We start from the raw sequence: 22,021 nt of genomic DNA on the forward strand, positions 1-22,021 counted from the left end.
CCAGGTGACACAAAGTGCCAGCCATGCTTTGCTTTTCCATCCCAGTATTTTACCAGGTTTGGAAAAAGTCCATCCACAGCTACCAGCCCTCACTGGACACTTCCAAAGCTTCCAGCTGTGACTCCTCACCTTTCTGCACACACCTGCTCTGTGCCAGTTCAGTGCCAGGTGTGTCTTCTCCCTCACTCAGGAATGGTGCCAGAGGGATTCAGAGACTTTTCCCCCTTTCAGGGATTGTTCTAGAGGATTTTAAAGCACACTGACTACTTTGTCTTGGAATATGGCACCATTTGTCCCAGTTCTGTCCCTTGTGGGCTCCATGAGAGTGTCCAGGGTTCACCTCCTGGAAAAGCTCAGGATGAAGAGCAAGAGAATTTCACAGCAAGAATCAGGCAGCACAAAGAGAGTTTATTTTGCTTAAAATAGAGAGGAAAAAAATATATCCACCCACAATGCAAAGAGCACTTTCCAAATCCATGGAGCTCCCCTTGGAGGCTGCCTCCACCTGGGAGGGCAGAGGGAGCCTGACCCTCATGGAGCTGCCCCTCAGAGCTCTGGGGCACCCCCCAACACAACCAGCGCCCCCAGTCTGACATGGAATGCAAAGAGGTCACATGTCCTCCTGCCATCCTGTCCCCTGCCCATCCAGGGAATTCCCAGATGCTCCACCTATGTACACTGTATTCCCTCCTCCCTCTCCAGGTTGTTCTCCCAGGATCTCCAGGCCCTGCTGGCAGCCAGAGCATCAGCCCATGTTGTGCCTGTTGCCGTAGCCCCGGGGGTGTGTGTCCTTCCAGTCATCCCAGTCCCGAGCTTTCCGAAGAGCTTCCTCATCATCCTTCTCCTCCTCTGTCTCCTGCTTCTGCAACTCTTCATCACTTGCACCTGCTGGAGGAGAGGAACAGGGAGGAGATACAGGTTCTCCAAAGCAGTCCTGCTGGGAGCTGGGCTTGCCAGACAGCAGGAGTGAGAACCTTGGAATGGGCTGGGTTGGAAGGGATTTTAAAGCCCATCTAGCGCCACCAAGGACATCTTCCGCTATCCCAGGTTGTTCCAAGCCTTGTCCAACCTAGCCTTGGACAGGCCAAGCACAGTCTAACCCAGTTGTTTTCCTATTACAGCTTGGATTCTTCCATAGTCACGGGTGTTCCATACCCTGCACACATCCCTGTTCACCCATCCCCTCAAGAGGCTTCCCAAATCCCCTGTTCCCATCTCTGTTCCATACCTGGAACCCTCTGTGGGTTGGACACAATTCCCTGCTTCCGGCGCTGCTCATACCAGTCATCCACAGTCATGGTGGGCAGCCCGGGATAGCCAGATCCAAACACCCTGCAGTGGGACAAAACCAGCCAAAATCAGGCAATGAAATCCCCTGGAATGAGCAGGAACACAGGCAAGAGGCACAGAGCTATTCCATGATCCAATCTGTACTAAGGATATAAGGATGTCACAAGGCAGGCTTGAGGAAGGCTTTGGGGTGACCCAATTGTGGTCTTCCCACGCCCAAGGGAAAGATGGAGAGGGCCTGGAGTGGCAGGACAGGGAATGGCTTCCCACTGCCAGAAGGAAGGGTTAGATGGGATATTGGGAAGGAATTCTCCCCTGTGAGAGTGGGGAGGCCCTGGGACAGGGTGCCCAGAGAAGTTGTGGCTGGCCCTGGATCCCTGGAAGTGTCCAAGGCCAGGCTGGACAGGGCTTGGAGCAACCTGGAATAGGGGAAGGTGGCCCCAGGACACCCCTGGGAACTGAAGCAGATACATGGAAAGCTCAGCATAAATCATGTCCCAAGCATGACAGGAAATCTGGTTTCTATCCCATTCTGTGGATTAGGTGCAGAAATTCTTGCACAGATTTCAGGGTGCCACAAACTAAAGCACAGACATGAAGGTATCACCTGGATTTCTGCACTTGATGGAATATTTTAGGCTTGACAGGAGAACACTGCCCTAAAGTGTGGTTGGATCATCCCAATCCATACCTGGCCTGAGCAGCATTCCGGGTGAGGATGAAGGGTTTCATCGGAGCTCTGGCTGGCCGGGAAGGGCCACGGGGACCTGCTGGAGCCTGAGGATGCAAACAACAGTCACCAGGGAATTGAGGGGATGAGAATTCCCCCTCTGCTTCCCATCCTGAAGTTATTAAAGGTCTTGTACAGGAGAAACACCTCAGCTGTCAGAGCAACACCCCGGGATGGAGAATCCAGACCTGAATTTGGTTTATATCAGGAATTGCAACTGTGCCTGTACAGGAATCACTTCTTGTGCTTCTGTGCCACCTGCTGGGGTCAAAGCAGAGCTGCCAGGGCTGAGCCCAGAGCAGAGCAGAAAATGTTGATTATTGTTCCAGTGGAACATTCTGAGCCCATCATTCCATGGCATCCCCAGGACACCTCAGAGGAGTTGAGTCCTGCAGTGCCAAAAAATGACCCCCCAAACCAGCCCAGCCAGGAGGCTGTGCCAGCACATCAGGAGCTGCTGTTTCCAGCAGACATCCCAGGTCACAGAAATCCTGGACACAACGTTCTGCACAGGGATTGCAGGTCTCTGGGAATGTTCTGTCATTCCAAGTGGGCTGATAACACCTGGACACGCTGCAGACCAGGTGTGGAGGCTTGACAGAAACCATAAGAGTCTTACTTTAATTTCCAAATACAATTGTTCTTCAGAATAAGAAATCTGCAGAAAAGCCTTTGCACAGCCCAGTTCAGTTCTGATATTCCAAGCTCCAGCATTCCACAGGCTGGGATTGTGGGGAAGGCGTGGCAGCAGAGCCCAACCCCAAACTCAGAATTCAGAATGGAGAAAACCCCATCAGCTCATGCTGTGATTGAGCTCAGCTCCAACTGGGAAGTCACTGAATAAAACCCTAACACTGAATTCCTGAGATTCATCCCCCCATGCCCATCCCACAGCACTCGCATCCCAGGAGAGTTCCCTCACCTGCCTGGCTGCATCCCTGCTCCTCAGGATCACCAGCTCCTGGTCGATGCTCTCAATCTCCTCCAGGCTGGTGCCGATCCATTTCTGGATCTGGAGGATGTAAAATTCCCGGATCTGTTCCTCATCCGCTGTCCCGCTCTCCACAGAGCTGCTCATGGAGGCCAATTTGTTCTCCAGTTCCTTCTTCTGTTTATATCTGGCTCAAACACAGCAAAATCAGATCACTGAATCATTTTTTTCCAGCCCAGCCCTGGGGTCTTTATGACCCTAAGAGGATCAACCAAATTTAATGGAAGTTGTGCTGGTTCCTGTTGGAATTTCAGCCTCTCCTGTCTGTTAAAAGCAGCTGTAAAATTACATTAAATTCAGAGCGGCCTCAATGATTTTATTCTTCTCCTAAACATTGAGGAATCCTCGGAAATTTAAGCCTTCCTGGTAAAATTAGGCAAGACTGGAAACATCAGTCTCCTGGAGAAAGCAGGACTGAGAAAATCAATGGAATGGCTGGTTTGAGTTGATTCCATGTCACACAAACACAATAAAATACTTTTCCAACTTCTGTCTCAGGTGGTTTTGTGTGTGCAGGTGTTTTTTAAATACAATTTTGGCTTTTTGGACTTTTTGACCTATTCAGGAATTAGTTATTAAAGGGGAAACTACTCCTATAAATCACTTCCAAACTAAATCCTTATGTCCTCCTTCCCTCATTGTTACCTGAAGAATGAACAATAAGAGCCAAGAAACCTTTGGGAGCTGAGAGGATGAGGAGCATAAAAGAGTAATTCTAAAAAAGAAACCCTTCCCAATTAGAATATAAATCATATTTTTCTATGCTTTTCTACACAATTTAAGCAAGTCCAGCCCAGTTTGGGCCTTCCAGTGCTGCCACAATGAGCAACTCGGTGGCCAAAATCCCAATCAAAGCACCAAAGGCACCAACCACCTTTTCTTCAAGCTTAATTGAACCCACTGGTAGGAAAGTTCCAGTTTGGAAGTCTTTATGCTGCCAGCAGTGATTAAAGAACTAATTGTAAGATTAATTATAACAGATTAAAGAGCTAGTTTTAAGTTTTTGAGCAGTTTTTCCTCAGAGACCAGAAACTGGAGACACAAATGCCCCTCCTCAGCCCTACCCATTAAACAGAGAGCTGCATCTCTTAAAATGAGCATTTTATGATCAAATTATTCCAATGGCCAGGGAAGCTCTTCCCTGTCCAACCCTGCACTGCCTCAGGCTCCCACTCCTCCCAGAGTGATTCCCACAGCCCTTCCCACTGCACGCAGCCCACCTTTCAATTTTGGCTGTCCTGCTCATGGCCATGGCCACCAGGTTGGGCTGGGCGGGATCCCAGGGGGCCGAGGGACTCCCGGCTTCCTCCTCGCCAGAGGTGCCAGGGGGCAGCTGGAAAGATCCCAGCCCGTAGTTCCTGCAGAGCTTGAGGAAGCCAAGGAAGTGCTCCCGGGCGCTCTCCAGGTGCTCCTTTCTCCTGCTCAGGTCCACCTGCTTCAGCGTCAGGGCTCCCAGCAGCACTGGCAGCAGGATGAATTTCAGGTCGGCTGAAGCGATTTCCTCCAGCTCCTCGTTCTCACTGCGAGGGAGAGAGCAGGGAGTCGGGAAATGGAATGGAGATGGGAAAAGAGTTGGAGTCATCCTGTGAGGGGCGGCTGAGGGAGCTGAGAGTACTCAGCCTGGAGAAAAGGAGGCTCAGGGGTGACCTTCTGGCTCTGCACAGCTCCCTGACAGGAGGGGGCAGCCGGGGGGAGGGGGATCAGGCTCTGCTCCCAGGGAACAGGGACAGGATGAGAGGAAATAGTCTCAAGCTGCTCCAGGGGAGGGCCACGTTGGGCATCAGGAGGAATTTCTACATGGAAAGGGTGGTCAGGCCTTTGAAGGGGCTGCCCAGGGAGGTGGTGGGAGTCTCCACCCCTGGAGGTGTCCAAGGAACTCCCAGACGTGGCACTCAGTGCTCTGGGCTGGGTGACAAGGTGGGGATCGGTCACAGGCTGGACTCGATAGTCTTGAGATCTTGTCCAACCTCAGTGATTCTGGGATTCTGTCCCGCTCCCGCCCCCCCCCCTGCCCTGCCCGGGGACCCTCCCCGCCCCCTCAGACGCGTCCCCTGCGCTCACCTGAACAGCTCCAGCTGCGCCACCATGGCCGCCGCCTGCTGCAGCGCGTCCAGCCCCTGCTGTACCTTCTCCTGCACGGCCGGGGCTCCCGAGGAGGGCTCGGTGCTGGCCTCGAGCTCATCCCAGAGCCGCCGTCCCAACGCCAGCAGCTCCGCCAGCCGAGAGCCACCCGCGTCCGCCTCCGCCATCATGGGCTGGGAACAGCGCCGCCGCCACTTCCGGCGCGGCCCGGAGCGACCGTACCCGCCCCGGCCGCCATCTTGGGGAGGTCACTGCCATAGCCACAACATGGGGCGACACCTTGGGGAAGTCACGGCTATAGCTACAACAGGCGTCATCTTGGAGAGGGCACAGACACGGCCGGAGCGCCGGCGCCGCCATGCTGGTGAGGGCAGGCTGAGGGGCAACGGCCCCGGTGGGCGCCGTGATGGCCCCGCGCTCGCCCCGCGGCCGTGGAGCCCCCCAGAGCCCCCGCGGCAGGCGGGCACCGAGAACAGGAGCGGCTCGGCGCGGCCGGGGGCACCCAGAGGCCACTAGTGCTCTTACGCTTTTCCCTGCCAGGACCCGTGCGGGCCGGTGCGCCAGGCAGGACCTGGCAGGGACCGCTGGTGGAGTCTGGGAAACTGGGAAAAAATGTGGATAATTAGATAAATTGGCAGAAAACAACCATTTCCCCGCTGTATAAAAGGGGTACACAGTGGAGATCCTCCATAGTGCAGTACTGAATGTCAATAAATATCAATTTATTTGTTTAAGCACAGCACCTTCCTATTCTCTACTTTTTCTACAGTACAAGTGGGACATACAAGCTTTTTAATTTTTATTTTATATTTTATTTTATTTTATTTTGCTCCTAAAATCTCTAAAATTCAACCAGGCATCAGACAGATTAGGGTTAAATCTGGGCTTTTAGGAGCAGGTTATTTCCCTTAGAAATAACAGGTGATTGACCTGGCCGTGAGCAAAGTATGGATGTAGCAACCACTACTACTGCTCGTTACTCCTGAGTAATTCTAACTCAACCTCTGAGGATGATTCAGTTTACAATTTATTCTGTTTGTTTTCTTCATGCCTGTGTCAGATTGTGCAATGAATTGTTACTCACAGAGCCCAGGAGCACTGTGAGTCCTCAAAACCTGTCTGGCCCCAGGTCTGGGCTGATGAGAGGATCTCCTGGATATTCCCAGAGGGATGGCAGCCTCAGGGTGGTTCACAGCCATGTCAGTGTCTGCTCTGCAGAGGAGAGAGTCCCCGGGCTCTCTCCCTGCTGGAATGGCTGCCTGGCCTGGGAGAAATCAGATGCTTCCTTGTGAAGGTGTGGAGGCCTTGGAATGGATTTCCCAGAGAATCTGTGGCTGCCTCATCCCTGAAAGTGTCCAAGTCCAGGTTGGATGGGGCTTGGAGCAACCTGGGATAGGGGAAGGTGTCCCTGCCCATGGCAGAGGATGGAACAAGACAGGCTTTAAGGTCCTTTCTACCAAACCATCCAAGAATTCCATGATTCCAAGGGATGGAGGGCTGCTTCCCCTCCAAAACCCCCACAGCCCCTGCCAGAACTGACCTTCCAGCTACATCCGAAATTCCTCAGGCTGCAGCTGGTTCCCCTTGGATCTTATGGCTCTTACCCCTGTTTGTCCCTGTCCCTCAGCTGAAGATCCCCACACAGACAATCCCTGTTCTGGTTTGTCATCCTTAGAGCACCATGACACTGCTGAACACCCTGGGGATAAAAGAGAACAGAGAGGGAAGGGTTTTTCCTTAAATACAGACATTTACTCATGTGTGTCTTGTGGTGTGATGGTGCAGGGACCAACCATCCCAAAGGTCACAGCAACATCCTCCAAATATTCCCAGCAGTGCAGGTTGGACAGAGCTTGGAGCAACCTGGGGTAGGAGAAGGTTCCCTGCTCATGCCAGGAGGTAGAACTGGATGAGCTTTAAGGTCCCTTCATCCCAAACCATTCCAGGAGTCCCTGATTCTGTGAGATGTCGATTCACAGCTGAGCCCCATCCTGGGCTTTCTCCTCCTGGCTCAGCTTTGTAAGCAGCACAAGGAAAAGCAAGTGCAGGTCCTGATCCACATTCCAGTGGGAGCTGCACCCCAGGGCTGTGCAAAAGAAATGTCCCAACATATCCTTGAACACAGTCATCCTTCCTCCAAAATACTTAATTACCAATAATTTGTTGCCCTTGCTGATATTATCCTCTGGGAATGAGTTATGCAGCATCCCTCAATGAATAAGGAAATAAAAGGAAAAACAAATAAATCAGTGTTTTAATAGCAAAATCAAAAGAATCCGTGAAAATCACTTGCCTTCCTCCAGACTTTATTGTTTGCACAAGTTTGACCAGCAACAAATAACCACGTTCACACCAACATTACTCCCTTAAAACCGCTGGGGACAAACACAGCGATCATTCCCACCCCATCCATCCTCTGGCTCCTGGTTCCTGGGAGATGCTTCCAGCCCTGCAGATCTCTGTTATAAATGTATATTAAAAAATTGGCTTTTCGCAAGATGTGTGCTATATAATTAATAATGTTGTGGTAAGAATATAGGATATAAGTTTTTTATTTCTGCTATTAGTAAAGAAAATTAGGCATAGTGGTAGTAGTTGATATAAGTATGCTTAAACTGTCTGTTTAGTCAGGATAACATCCAGTGAACATGTAAAGACTCTGCTACTGATACACCAACTATCAGCATCTACCATCTGAAGAAAGTATGGACCAAGGCCCAAGCTGGAGGTGATGATGAAGACACAGCCATGAAACACGCATGCTCTAAAAAGGCGGACCCAAGGAGGGACCATGCAAAACAGTTCCTGGAATATGGAAACTAGTTTATGGAAAAATATGAATATCCATAAATTGATGCAATAGAAAGGGTATTTAACAAATGTCTCTGATATAGCAGGTGTGGACTTGGCTGAATGCCAAGTCACTCGGCCGGCCATACTTTGCTTTTTTTATCTCCTAATTGTCTTAATTTTTTATTATACATATTTCTTAAAATTTACCAATAAGTGAACCTCGTTTTTCACAATTTGGGGGCTCTGCCAGGATATACCTCATCCCTGAAACCCCAGGAAATCCAGAGCAAGGGAGGCGCCCTACCTGGGTTTTTAGTGGCCCAAAACTTTGTTTTTCCTGGTGAGAATTGGGGATTGAAGGTAAACATCCAAAGAGACAAGCAAGAAGAGAGAAAACGCAAGTAAGGAAAAGGGAAAAGGCTCCCTAAAACTGCAGTATTTTTGCTCCGTAAAAACCTTGTGCACGAAGAACCTGAGAAAGAAAAAGGATTGTAAGTATTTTTCAGGGGAGCGGGTTAAAGGGGGTCTTTGTGGTCTGTGAACGAGACACTGGCTGAGTACTCCAGACTGGTGAAACCAATGTGGTGGCTTCTCAAGCTGCGGTTCCGTTATCTTGCGAGAGAAATGGCCAGTACAGAAGTGAAGCAAAAGATAAAAAGAGTGAAAGTGACCCCTGAGTGACTGGGACAGGGTCCCAAGAAAAAGGGGTTGTAAAAAACCCTGGGTGGCTGGGACAGTCGTAGGGAGGGGTTGGACCCCTCAGGAAGGGAGCAAATAGTTTTCCTATACAATCCACTGGGAAAGCGGGATAGTGGGGAGGGGAAAGGTTTGAACCCCCTGGTCTGGGACAGGGTCCCAGGAAAAGGGGTTGGACCCCTTAGAATACTGATTGGGACGAGGTCCCAAATAAGGGGTAGGACCCCTTAGAGGTCTGGTCTGGGACAGAAGTCCCAAAGAAAGGGGTTGGACCCCTTAAAGGAAGGGAGCAAAGGTTTCCCTGACACAAGCCACTTAGAAAACAAAATAATGTTCCAAAATTGAGAGTCAAATAAAGGATCTGATAGCACCTAAAATTGCTGCTGAGTTAAAAGGGTTACGTAAGACCCAAGAGCATTTGGGGGTTGGCCAAATATAGGTATTTTTCTTTTTTTGCCAGATTGAGGATAAAAACACAAAAAGGCTTGCAGGTGTAAGGTCCAAGACACCTGGGCTTTAAAAAAGGCTGCCAGGTTGAGAAACACTAGAGGCTTGAAAAGTGTGATAATCCAAGAACATCTGGGGGTTAGTCAAATACCTATGAGTAAATACTAACAAATAACTTTTAAAAGGTACCAATCTTTTTGTGTTGTCTTTGTGTAAGTAGAAGTAAGTGCAGCTAAAGAGAAGGTGTGCTTGTTGTGGAGTTTATCTGTGTTAAAGAAGTGAATTGTTGAAAGAGTTAAAATGTCTGAATGGAAAGGAAAAGGGAACTGCAGGCCAGAGTGGAATTCTGAGAAGTTGTGCTCGCAGAGAGGGGGAATTGCAAAGAAATTAATGAAGAATTCAGGTTTATGAAGGTTGTTTGTAATGACAGAAATGCTGAAAACAGAATGGGAAGAGGAGGGGGGGGAGGGAGATTGGAATCTCTTTGAAGTGTTGGCCCGTGCTGCTGCCTGCCTAAGCTCTGCCCACAGTCGCGCTGTGCTGCATCTCTGCAGCTGCACCGCCGCCTGTGCTCCCGTTCACCTCAGCCCCCGCGTCAGCCCTAAATCCACCGAGAGTTCGGTCTCACCCAGCCATGGCTGCCCTGACCGCGGCCACTCCGCCTGCCACACCAGGGGTCCCATTGACTTCGACCACTCCACCCTCATCCACTTTCCCCGCAGCCCTGTCCTCACTTGCTTATGTTACAACACAAGCGGCTCACACCCCCTCATTCTTAAAAGACTTGGCTTCCTGTTTTTCTCCCCTCTGCCTTAGAAGAATTAATCCATAAAACAGATTCTGTTCTTATATCTGTAATAAATTACTTTCTCTTTGAGGCAGGAAGCCTAGTTAGAGTCCAAAACTGTCTCTATTTGAGTTTTGAAGACAGAAAGAAGGGAGAAAACCAAACTCCGACAGAGTTACATCCAAAAGAAAAACAAAGAGTTTGGTTTTCAAGAGATTAATATTTTATAAAACCTTTAGTGACTTTAAAAATAGGTCCTAAAGAGGAAGTATTCCAATTTTTGGTTGATCTTAAAACAGAGAAAACATGTATCATTAAAAACCCAATAGGATGTAAGGTAAATAAAGAAATCTCAGAAATGGTGACTGCAAAAAGGAAAAAAGTTTGAAGCATCTATTATAAAAAACATAGTAATTAAAAGAAATACCAACATATGGATGGGAAATATATTATTAATGCCTGAATTGGGTCTTAATGTTGTTGTGGTTTGAAAGCAAAACGAGTGAGAGGCTCCAAGTCAGAGATATAATTTAATAAAAAGAAAGGTAAAAAGGGTAAAAACAAAATAAAATAAATGCAATAACACAAAGGATCACTGACAAGGTCAGAATACAACCTGAGCAGGATGGTGGAAGCAGTCCAGGTGAAGTGCTCTTCCTGAAGCAGTGATCCTGTAGAAAGGTCTAGGAGCTCTGGTCCTCTGGGAATCCAGTGGGTAAGTGCTACTTGCACTGTCCCACATACCAGCTTATATCCAGGTGAGAATGCTTGGCTCCTCCCCCTGGGCAGAGCATCTCACAATAGGATGAGGAGTGTGAAATGGGTCCTTGATGGCCCATTAACAGAGATAACCCCTGGAGGGAGTTACCCGTGACTCATGGGCCATTAGCAGAAGACACTCCAAAGGCCATTAGCGGAAGAGGCAGGGGGCTTGGGAAAACACTAGCCCACCTGGTTTCAACAGTTCATGAAGATGGTGATAGAATAAATACTTTGTGTACATCCTACACTGCAACCCAGGACAAATGTGTTGGGAAAAGATCTAGAAATATTATTAGGCGTGAAGGCTATACCAGAAGAATAATGAAAGTTTGGCCAAAAAAAAAAAATCCTCTTAGAAAAAGAGAGAAAATGTATTGATGGTTTGTAAGAAAATCTTACAAAGAAAAGAATGTGACTTTAAAAGGTGTAAAATGTTTACTGATTGGGTATAATACATACTTAGGAAAAAAATAGAAAAGAGAGCTTTTTTAAAAAAGAGTTAATGCAGTTTTACAGATTAATGGGGAAGTTAATTTTAAAGAGCTTTTGTTGCTGTTGTTCTTGAGGAATGTAATATAGAGTGTTGGTTTAAATTTTTTAAGAAGGTGCATAGTATTGTGTTGTTGAGAGGAGTTTTCTGTGCCTTGGAAAAGGGGAAAGGTGGTGTTCAGGCTGTTAGAGACAGTATAAAACAGAGACCAAGAGATAACTAAGTAAAATCCCGAAAATGGGACAGAAAATCAGTCTCCGCTGCCCCTGCCGTCCCCCTTGACCGACTCTGTTCCCCTGCCGGCTGCGCCTGTACTCAGCCATCCCTCCCCAGCCGCTGTACCAACGACTGCCCCCCGCACGTTGCTCCCGTGCCGCTGGCTGCCCAGCTGTCCATGGCTGCCGCGCCTGTGTTTGCTCCGGGCCAGACCACATAGCTGGGGGTCGCTCCGATCGACACAGGACATGTCCCAGCCCCAGTTCCGGCAGCATGGGCTGCAGCAGCACTGCCAGACCATCCCCATAGTAACAGCAGCCACTGCTGGCCAAGAGACTTCTCTTAAAGGGGAAACACCATACCAGCATAAGGATAAAAAAACAGGAAAACTGGGATAGAGGAATTAATTTGTTCCCATTACGAGAAGTTCCCATAGAAGGGGAAGTACAGAGTTTGTAAATGACCCTTTGACTTCTTCAGAAGTCAGAAATTTTAAAAAGGAAAAGGGTTGATACATGTGGGTCATATGCTAGAAGTCTTAAATTGGGTTTTTTTGAGAATTTTGGAAATTTTTAGAGGTCTTAGAAGTTGTTTTTTTTTTAAATTTTGCGGGCATTGAAATTGCCTGAAGAGATAGCTATAAGATATCAAAGGGCGAGATGACCTCAGAAATAGGAAAGTATAGTTTTAATGGAACAAAAGATTGGAGTCAAAAGAGTTGTGAGAGTTCTGGTGTTTGATAAGAAGGAATTGGAAGTTTAAAGAATGTGGTGAGGAAGAAGAAGGAATTATGGATGAGATTAGAATTTTTTTGTCATTGGGATTTTTTTCTAACAAAATTAATGCTCAAATGCCATGAGTGAAATGTGTGTTAGGAGTCCAGGTGCAACCCAAATTGGAACCTAAAAGTAACACCCTATGAGATAATGTTTTAATTGTGAAACTGTTGCTTATGAAGTAAAGAGAAATTAATGTTAAGAGGGTATATCTTCACAATTGCAAAAATGGGAGGGGAAGTTCTTTAGCCCCACAGTGGGAAGATGCTTTTTCAGGTATTTCAGGCAACTGAAGCTGCGGTATGGCTGAAAACTAAAGCTGCAGGTTTTAAATCAACGCCAGCAAGATCAAAAGACCGGTGTGAGAACCCAAGAATGAACTGTAGCATCTGAACCAGGTTGAAAGAAATAAAGTTTAAAAGATTCCTGGTTATATGTTAAAAGTTTAAAGTGCTAAAATCCTCTTAATTGTTTTGTAGTAAGTGTATTAATGTTCCAAATAATTTGTAATTGTAAACCCCTGTGGTATGGCAGTGGGGAGCCACCTCTGTGGTCTCCCTGCAGAGGCAGGGAGCATGTCTGCTCTTTGGGCACCGTCCACCACTCCCCGCAGGAGGGAGGCGGTGGCGGCGCCGCCCGAGTCACTGCTGCCACCTCGGAGGGGGCGAGGGGTCTTGTTCTCCGCGCCCGCGCTCCTCGGAGGGGGCCGGGGCACAGCCACTAGACTCTTCGCCCCACAACACTGCGACAAGCCTGCGTTCTCAGCGGCAGCGTGGAGCCGCCACTGGCGCAGCCCCGCGCCCTCACCGCTGCAGCTGCCGCCGCCGCAAATCAGCCGCTGCCACACGCCCTGCTGCCGGCGACGGTCCTCCACCACTGCCGGCGCCGTGTGCACCCCGTCGGCATTTCCTGCAGGCATGGAAATCAGTGAAACACCCATGAAACCCTGCTGTAAGCCAGAACGTAATCAGCACCAAAAGTCCCCAGCCGAAACAAACCGATGCAAAATTCGAACCACAAAAGACAGTACTGAACTGGCTGTGCCCTAAAGTGTTGGCAGACAGTTTTTTGTATCTCGCTGTAACTTAAAGGGTGCCCGAGAAGGGGGGATACCCCTGGATTGGGCCGGCCTGTGAGCTCCGGGAACACCTGCGAGGGCGGACTCCCGGCTCTGCAGTGACAGAAGCTGCAAAGCCGAATTGCCCCTCCTCCTCAATAGTGATCCAGGAAGAGCAGCGACGGCTCAGACCATCCCTTGAGCTACTCCCTTGAGAGCTGATTAATAAAGGCATTCTAAGGAGAAAACATTGTCTTCTGCCCATTTTTAACAAAGTGATACCAAGTTGAATTTTAAACAGAGCTGAGTGGTCATGAACTGGAAAAGACTCAAGTAAATTTGGAAGTTTTGGACAAAGAACTTTCTCTGTTTTACTTTTCTGCATAACACTTAGAAATCAGTCTGGTCTGTCAAATCCTCCTACCTCTGTTTCTTCACAGCTACAAAGAAAATGGACTTTCAAGTAATTCTACAAGTGTGGGAAATTGAAATTGAAATATGTAATATTGTTTTGAAAGTGTTTATGTCACCCCACTGTATAATATTGCAGGTACATGAAAATCACAAGAAGAGGACTGGTTCCATATCCCTAACATTTTGGCTAATTTATTTTAGGTTTTATACCTTACAGAACAGACAATATGATTCTGCCTCTTTTTTTTTCCCCTATTTTTGTGTGTTTAAGGTAGTGTAGTGGTGTGTTTTGGTTTTATGAGTTTTATGTATGTATTTGTTCCTTGTTTTATATTCTTTTTTATAAGTTGCAATGGTTTGCTCCATGTCACCCATGTTCCACCCTTATTGGTTTTACCCCAACCCCAGTTATATGTCAGTCATAAGTTATACAGCCCCTGGGTCTTGTCTGTCACTTTGAGGTCTCTCCCAATAGTCTGGAAAGTTCCAGTAAAGATCCCAAGTGATTGGACAAGACTTCAGCTGTCTCCCCACACGAGTTATTGATTTGTTACAATGTATGTCATTTACCTGGAGAGCCATGCCCCTTGGTCCCTGATTTGTCCCCAGTTAAACCCATCCCTGAGTTCCTCCCCCCAATAAAAGGTGTTGCATTGGGGGATTTCCCGCCCTTTTTCCCCTCGCCTTTCTTCCCTGCTGCTTCTGCTGAGGGGTGTCTGCTGGGGCAGATACCCTGATGAATAAAGCCAGCAGTTAACCCTGAACAGCCTCCCTCTTTTTTCCTGCTGTCATTCCTTCACTCCTTTGGGCAAGCAAGAACTCACAGGGATCAGTGAGGTTCATCCTGCTACCAAGCCGTACCCTTTACTGTTGAGGTGTCAGGGCTAGCAGAGACAAGACATCTCTTCAAGGCAGCTCTTTCATACTAACTTAAAAACATTTTATTACTTATTAATCTGTTTTGTTTAAAGAAGGAGGGCAAAGAAGAGCACCTATGTAAAATACCAAAAGAATATGTTAGTGCTCACAGAATATAGGGTGAACTACTACCCAGCAAAGTAGCAATTAAGGAAAGAGTTTTCAACTAAACTGGTACTGTGTCAGAGTTAATACAGTAGCTGTGATTCCTTTGTATGCACACACAAACATGCAGATATTTGTAACCAATACGGGACCTTCTTCAGTTATGCTAACAGTGTTGTCCCCCACAAAAAGGTACAGTTAATTACAATATCTCGAGACTGGATAAAAAATATGTTTGTAGAACTAGGGGAAAGAATAAGCAAAGAACTTAACATAACCAACTGTTGAGTCTGTGGAGGGGCTTTGATGTCAGAGGAATGGAAAAAGATCACAGTGTTAAAGAAACAAAATAATGTAAAAGACCCCTTTTGAAGAAGCAAAATTGATCTGAAAAAAAAATTGAACAAATAATGGAGGCTAGAAAACAAAGAATATGGCTCAAGCCAAATGAATTATAAAAGAAGGAGTGGGGAATTGTTATAAATGTATATTATAAAATTAGCTTTTCACAAGATGTGTGCTATATAATTAATAATGTTGTGGTAAGAATATAGGGTATAAGTTTTTATTTCTGCTATTAGTAAAGAAAATTAGGCATAGTGGTAGTAGTTGATATAAGTATGCTTAAACTGTCTATTTGGTCAGGATAACATCCAGTGAACATGTAAAGACTCTGCTACTGATATACCAACTATCAGCATCTACCATCTGAAGAAAGCACGGACCAAGGCCCAAGCTGGAGGTGATAATGTAGACACAGCCACGAAACACGCATGCTCTAAAAAGGCGGACCCAAGGAGGGACCATGCAAAACAGTTCCTGGAATATGGAAACTAGTTTATGGAAGAATATGAATATTCATAAACTGATGCAATAGAAAGGGTATTTAACAAATGTCTCTGATATAGCAGGTGTGGACTTGGCTGAATGCCAAGTCACCCGGCCGGCCGTACTTGGCTTTTTTATCTCCTAATTGTCTTAATTTTTTATTATACATATTTCTTAAAATTTACCAAAAAGTGAACCTCGTTTTTCACATCTCACATACCTGCTAATTCCAGGTGTGGGCTCGAATTCCAGCAGCTCCCACTAAGAGCGTTGTCACAGAGCTGTCACCCCCTGCCAGCCTGACCCTTTGCACTCTCCAGCTAATTCTGGCGCCTTCCCATTTCCCGCAGATTCCGGCTGCACAGTGACCCCTCCAGTCTTTTCCCAGCTCTTCCCTGTCAGACTTGGAATCAAGGAGGGAGAGGAGGAGTGGATTCTGCATATTCAGCACTTGACCTGCCTTTTCCCAGGCAGAAATTCCAACGGGACCTTTCTAGGAGGGATCCCGACAGCTCCCCTGGGCATTCCTTGCTATTGTGGCTCCTGTCCCCTAGGCGACTTGTGTTTGTAGTTACCAAATACAAATCACATTTTCCCCCCCTCCTGGCTGGAGTTCTCACTCCACCTGGTCCTTCCCGGTTTTTTTTGGTTGTTTTTTTTTTTTTTTTTTTTTTTTTTTTGGGTTTTTTTTGTTTTTTTTTTTTTCCTCTCACCAGCTCATTTTGCAATGCTCAGCGGAGTTCGCAGTCCCTCCTGGTGTCACCTCCCCGTGATCTGGGATGCACTGGGAGATGGATGGAGGGAAGGCATTGAAGCAATCCTAATTTAGTACCTGCAGCCCTCTGGACACAGAAACTGCAGCTGTTTTGCAGCCTGGCAGCTGAAACTCCTTTTTCTGAGGAATGCCGAGCATTGCATTTTAAAAGGAAAACTCAAGATAGCTTTTGGCCTTGGGCAGCTGTGGTTTTCCAGACGCTCTCTTGGAAGGGAGATGGCAGCAGGCAGAGCCAGTCAATAGCACACTAACAACTGATAACCGGGGTTAACTCTCCTGGCACTCCCTGAGCTCCGGCTCAACTTCCAGTGCCTGAATCTTCTCGAGCCACCTCTGATTCCTTCCCTGCTCACACAGAAACCTGGAGCACATTAAGGGGAGAGGATGTTTTACAAGAAAAGCTTATTAATTGATTCCATGACCCACGAGGGACCATTAAAAATGATGGAATGGATATGGAAATGAGTAATCGTTCACCGGGGCTTGGGCTGAGCAAGGCCAACTCCAGTCAATGGGAACCAAAAATAAAACAGAGCTGCTGCAGCCTCCAGGAAATGCTGGGAGCTGCAGGAATCCACCTGGGTATTCCCATCCCATTTACCTGTCCTCCTGGCGCTCTGGAGCCTCTCCACCACCTCTTTGGACTCATCCTTTCTCTCCAAAGGCTGTACCAGCAGGAATCTCATCCCATCCAAGTGCTTGGCCAGATTCTGTGCTAAGGTGTTGTGAAATGTGAGGTTCTGTTTTGTGTCAGGTAAAAAAAAAAAAAAAAAAAAAAAAAAAAAGAGAAAAAGGTGGCCTGTGTAGTTGTTGTGAAATGTGTGGAATGAGGCCACAGGACAGTTATAAAAATGAGTTTTAATAAACAAAGGAAAAAGCATGGAAAGAGGCTTTTTGGACAAATATTTTGCATGCTGATAAGTGAATAATGTGAGTTTTAAAGTTTTCACAATATACGTTTTAAGTTTCTTTTTAGGCTTTTAGCATGTAGGATAGAAGAATGCATAAGTATTATTATTTGCTTTGAAACAAAATTATTATAATGATTTATTAAAAAACTATGGACATTGATCTAATACCAATATCCAACTATGACGGACAAAGACTCTCTAACAATTTAAAGTTAGAAAGTGTATGCTTATTACGACGCCGGGCAGCGTGCAGGATAGCTCCCAGAAACACACGCGCAATTTACAGATCATCACAGGGTCTTTTATCTACAGGAGTATTGAATACACAAACTACAAATGCATATTCATAACTCTGATACCTCCCATTCCCCGCTTCGTATGGTAATTAGCCCAAGAAGCCATCAAGCATGCGTAGTTTGTTCTTTGAAATGGGTCGGTGGTCTTTTTAATGGGGTGGGGTCCCAAAATGATGAAGTAAGATTGTCTTCCTCAGCTCTGACTTTTTAACCTTTAGTGTTCGTGACAGCTAAATCCTGTTTTTCCCAGGACTGTTTGATTTATGATTGTATTGTGTTCATAGGGCCTATTGATTATTCATGATGCAGAAGCCTACTTTGACAGCTCCTCTGATTGATCGGTTCCTTCCAAGGATTATCAGTTCTTTCAGTCTGGCTTCTGTTAGCAAAAGGGAAGTCCTAGCTACATTATCTCAGCACTATCTATTTTGACTACAGTCTTTAATTCTTCTAAATCAATGCCTCAATAAGCTTTGAACTGCTTTGTAATAAGAGGTTTTGAACTACAGCTTTAGAATTAAAAAAAAAGTGGTAATCTCCTAAATAAAAGAAGGAAATGAGCTTATCTTAAGATAAAGAAAATTGAGGATCCTGGAAAGAAAAACTGGACCTCACCATCACAAATGTAAGGAAGCTAGACATCACCATCACTGATTTAGGGCCCTGGGAAGAGAACCTGAGCCTCACCATCACTGATGTATGATTGTGGAAAAAGAAACTGAACATCACCACCACTGATTTACAACCTTAGGGTATGGAAATTTGATGTCACCTATAGGAACTGATCACAATGGGGTATAGAAATTGGACTTCACAAACAGAAACCAGGAGGAAACCACAAAAAAAACCTGCTGAGAAATGTTTAATGAAGATGCTCAATAAAAACCAGCAAAAATCAGCATTCGGTGTGCAGCTGGAGGGGAAACCTCCACTGTACCCAGCATGCTGCTTTGCTCATATTTTATAATTTGAATTAATAAATTGATTGTTGCTTGATATATTGGCTGAGTCAAGCTCTTAGTCCTTACAGTGTCGCAGTCTGGTCCAGTGGTGAAGGTGCTGCGACCTTCCTTGCTAGAAGCATCTTTAAAAAGACACCTAGATCGATGGAGGCACAGGCACTCTCAGGCAGAGTGTGATTTAGCTGTTTGTGCACCCTTAGGTGCAAAGTGATCAGCTGGCACATGTCCCTGTCCTTCTCTCCCGTTTAAATCTGAGAGGAAAGGCAGTGATTTTATCAGCCAATTCCCAGTTTCCCGCCTGTGTGGCTTTTCTTAAAGTCTTAGCTCAGCAATTCTCACACTCAGAATCAGAGCTAGAGGAGTCACTGCTCTCATCCTCTGAGGAGGATGGAGGACACCTGCTGATGGGGTATGGCTGCTTGGATCATACCAGGGATGCCTAATATTGTGTGGCAGTGGAGACCAAGATGGCCTTTTTCCGGTTTCTACCACCTCCACTTCCAGTCCTGATGTTGTGGAAACCAGAAGTGGGTTAACCTTCAGGGGTGGAGCCGACCGAAGGGGAGGTACAGGGGGCGGGACCCGGGATGAAGGGGGTGTTCCTGATGTCAGGGATGTTCCTGGAAGAGGGGGAGGGGCCCGCCACGGTTACACTCAACGACCCAGGGGATGAAAGGAAAGGGGAGGAGCTGGGCACAATGGTAAGCGCGTGCGCGATGGTGTGCACAGGAAAGGGCAGAGGAGGAATGGAAGGGTGTCCATTTTGGGTCTGAAGGGCACGAAAACTTGGGCTGAGGGAAGACAAAATGGCGGGGCTGGCCACATTGCCGGCACCATTTTGGGGACATAGAACTTGTGAACTAGGAACTTGTGGAGGGGGTAAACTCAGGTAATTTGGTATAGGTAGGAGGTTGATGGAAAGGTTCAGCACAGCATGGCCAGTGCTGCCCTGGTGAGGGGAGAAAGGGGGTTGGGAGACGTCTGGGAGACAGTGGCAACCCGGCACAGCGTCGCAGGAACCACCTGCCGACCCACTCTCAGGCAGGAAAAAGGGTTTAGGGCCATGGGAAAAGGGAGAAGAGGAGGGGTCTTTAATGGAGGCCCAAGGCGAGTGGGATTATATAGGGTAGCTAGGAGTGGGGTTTCACAACTTGGCCAATGGGGAGAGGAATTGGGAAAGGGACCAATCAGGGGAAGGATCAAAAATGGACCAATCGGCTGGGGTAAAATAGAACCAATGGGGTATGACTGACTAACACATTTCTTCACCATAACATAGAGAGCTGTTTGCCAGGGTTTCTCCTTTAGGGAGTTGTGTTTATATTCTGTCTGGCCTAACTGCTCCCTTTCTAAGGGGGCATGTTTATATTATTGTCTGGCTTCTCTCCAGAGAACACTGTATTAACACTGTCTGGCTTAACAGCCTCCACACTAAGGGAAATGAGCGAGCCCCCATCCCTGGTTCCTAACCCCTTGCTGTTCACACACACCCTTGGCTCATCCAGCCCTCATTCCCAAGGATCAGAAAATAACCCTGGACTGCCACAGTTTCCAGCACCCGCCCTGAATCCCAGGCCTCTAGTTCCCAAGCAGCCAGAGACCTGAGGAAGCAGGGGATAAAACAGGAGCTGAGGAAGGCAAGGATCTGTAATTAAAGGCAAATCTGTGTTAAAAATGGGCAGGAGACAATGTTTTCTCCTTAAAATGCCTTTATTGATCAGCTCTCAAGGGGTAGCTCAAGGGATGGTCTGAGCCATTGCTGCTCTTCCTGGTTCACTATTGAGGAGGAGGGGCAATTCGGCTTTGCAGCTTCTGTCACTGCAGAGCCGGGAGTCCGCCCTCGCAGGTGTTCCCGGAGCTCACAGGCCGGCCCAATCCAGGGGTATCCCCCCTTCTCGGGCACCCTTTAAGTTACAGCGAGATACAAAAAACTGTCTGCCAACACCTTAGGGCATAGCCAGTTCAGTACTGTCTTTTGTGGGTCCGGATCTTGCATTGGTTTGTTTCGGCTGGGGACTTTTGGTGCTGATTACGTTCTGGCTCACAGCGAGGCTTCATGGGTGTTTCACTGATTTCCATAGGAGATGCCAGCAGGAAATGCTGATGGGACGCACGCGGCGGCCGTGCTGGCGGCAGCGGCAGGGCGCGCGGCGGCGGCAGTGGTGGAGGACTGGTGCCAGTGGCAGTGGTATCGGTGGCCCTGCAGCAGCCCCGCAGGGAGCAGGGCTGTCGGTGCCCAAAGAACAAACATGCCCCCTGCCCCTTCAGGGAGACCACAGAGGTGGCCACACCACAGGGGCATACAATTACAAACCATTTGGAACATTAATACACTTACTGCACAACAATTAAGCGGATTTTAACACTTTAAACTTTCAACATATAACCAGGAGTCTTTTTAACTTTATTTCTTTCAATCCCTCCTCTTTTTATTTGATCGAGTTTTTGACCCGCATCAATTTTTTTTTACTCTTGGTAATATATTTTTTGTAACTTCTGATATTGGTTATAGATTTTTTTTGCTTTATCAAGTTCTTTTGCATTAGAGGTTAGTTTTAGTATATTTGTAGGCTTTTTGGGGTTGATTCTTGAAATTTGAAGGCTTGCCTGTATTGTGGAGGTTATGGTTCAAATCAGGCAGGGGAGTACACAGGGGATAAGGAGGAGACTTGCAACTGCACTTAAAACTATGAATCTTATTTTCTTTCACCCGGCTCCTTTTAGGGGCCAAAAATTGTCCCACCAATTGGTATTAATTAAGGGTGTACACTTTTGGGTACTTACATATGCAATCTTTTTTTTTCTTTTGGAAATGTTTTGGATTACTTTATTTTTATTATCTATTTCAGAGCAGCACTCTGATGAATTAAACTTCTCACAGATGCTACCTTCATTTGCTAGCAAATAGTCCATGGCCAATTTTATTTGGTATACTTCTGCTCTTGTTTGGGCTAATTGATGGCTAATATGATTTAGGGCCATGACTGTTTTATTTGATATAACTTTTAATACTGCCTGCGATCGGATAATCTGTTTTAACATATAGATAAAAGTCCTGTACCCCCAGGACTTATCTTGTGCCCGGGTGGCTGGCCCGTATGTTTTTATGATCTTTTCTGGGGTCCAAATTTTGCCCTTCCAAGTTTGAGAACTGCTCATATCAATCACAGTTCGTTTTTGTTTATTGTTTTTTCTCAGATTATTATATTGTGGCACTATTAGATTGTTTTTGGATTCACGTGGCAACAGGAAGGAAGTAGGTTTGATGATGCCAACAGTGCAGCTATCTGCCCAGTTTCTAGGAAGATGTGTGCAAGCTTTATTTCTACATATCCAGAATAAATGCTTTGGAGCTTTCCATGAGGTGTTTTGGGTGTCGAAAGGGTGTTCCCAGTATTTTGATATATCTCTAATTCCCCAAAAGGGGTTAATTCCCCATCCACGACATTGACGTAACTGATAGCTTTTGTTATAAATGCATCTAGTCTCTTTTTTTCTAATAGCCCAATAGGTGTTGGGGTTTTTAGGGATCCAATTTTGGGTTAAATCTTTTTTTATTAGGGACTTTTTGTAACTGATTCTTTTTATCAAATCAATAAACAAGTTCTTATTGAGGGGTTCACTTATTTCAGTTTTTCTTAGTGTTTTTTTTTTTTTTTTTTTATGAGGTCTATAACTCTTTCTAAATTATTTAT

At 46.6% G+C, this 22,021-nt stretch overlaps 1 protein-coding gene across 2 annotated transcripts; it reads right to left on the minus strand.

Moving 5' to 3' along the window:
* Nucleotides 1-396: 396 nt before the first annotated feature.
* Nucleotides 397-5,263, minus strand: LOC310922302 (immunoglobulin-binding protein 1-like; the record flags this gene model as incomplete). 2 transcript variants are annotated; one of them, XM_083882752.1, is made up of 6 exons in its annotated part: nucleotides 397-888; nucleotides 1,229-1,332; nucleotides 1,982-2,067; nucleotides 2,943-3,138; nucleotides 4,232-4,531; nucleotides 5,073-5,263. In XM_083882752.1, the coding sequence occupies 6 exons, from the start codon at nucleotides 5,261-5,263 to the stop codon at nucleotides 746-748; spliced, it is 1,020 nt and encodes a 339-aa protein (XP_083738878.1). In that variant the 3' UTR covers nucleotides 397-745. The 2 variants fall into 2 exon arrangements, with proteins under 2 accessions (XP_083738878.1, XP_083738879.1); XM_083882753.1 differs by having other exon boundaries at nucleotides 397-885; nucleotides 5,073-5,260.
* Nucleotides 5,264-22,021: the final 16,758 nt, after the last annotated feature.

Source organism: Zosterops lateralis (assembly GCF_965231275.1).
Source record: "Zosterops lateralis genome assembly, chromosome: W".
Lineage (NCBI taxonomy): Eukaryota > Metazoa > Chordata > Aves > Passeriformes > Zosteropidae > Zosterops > Zosterops lateralis.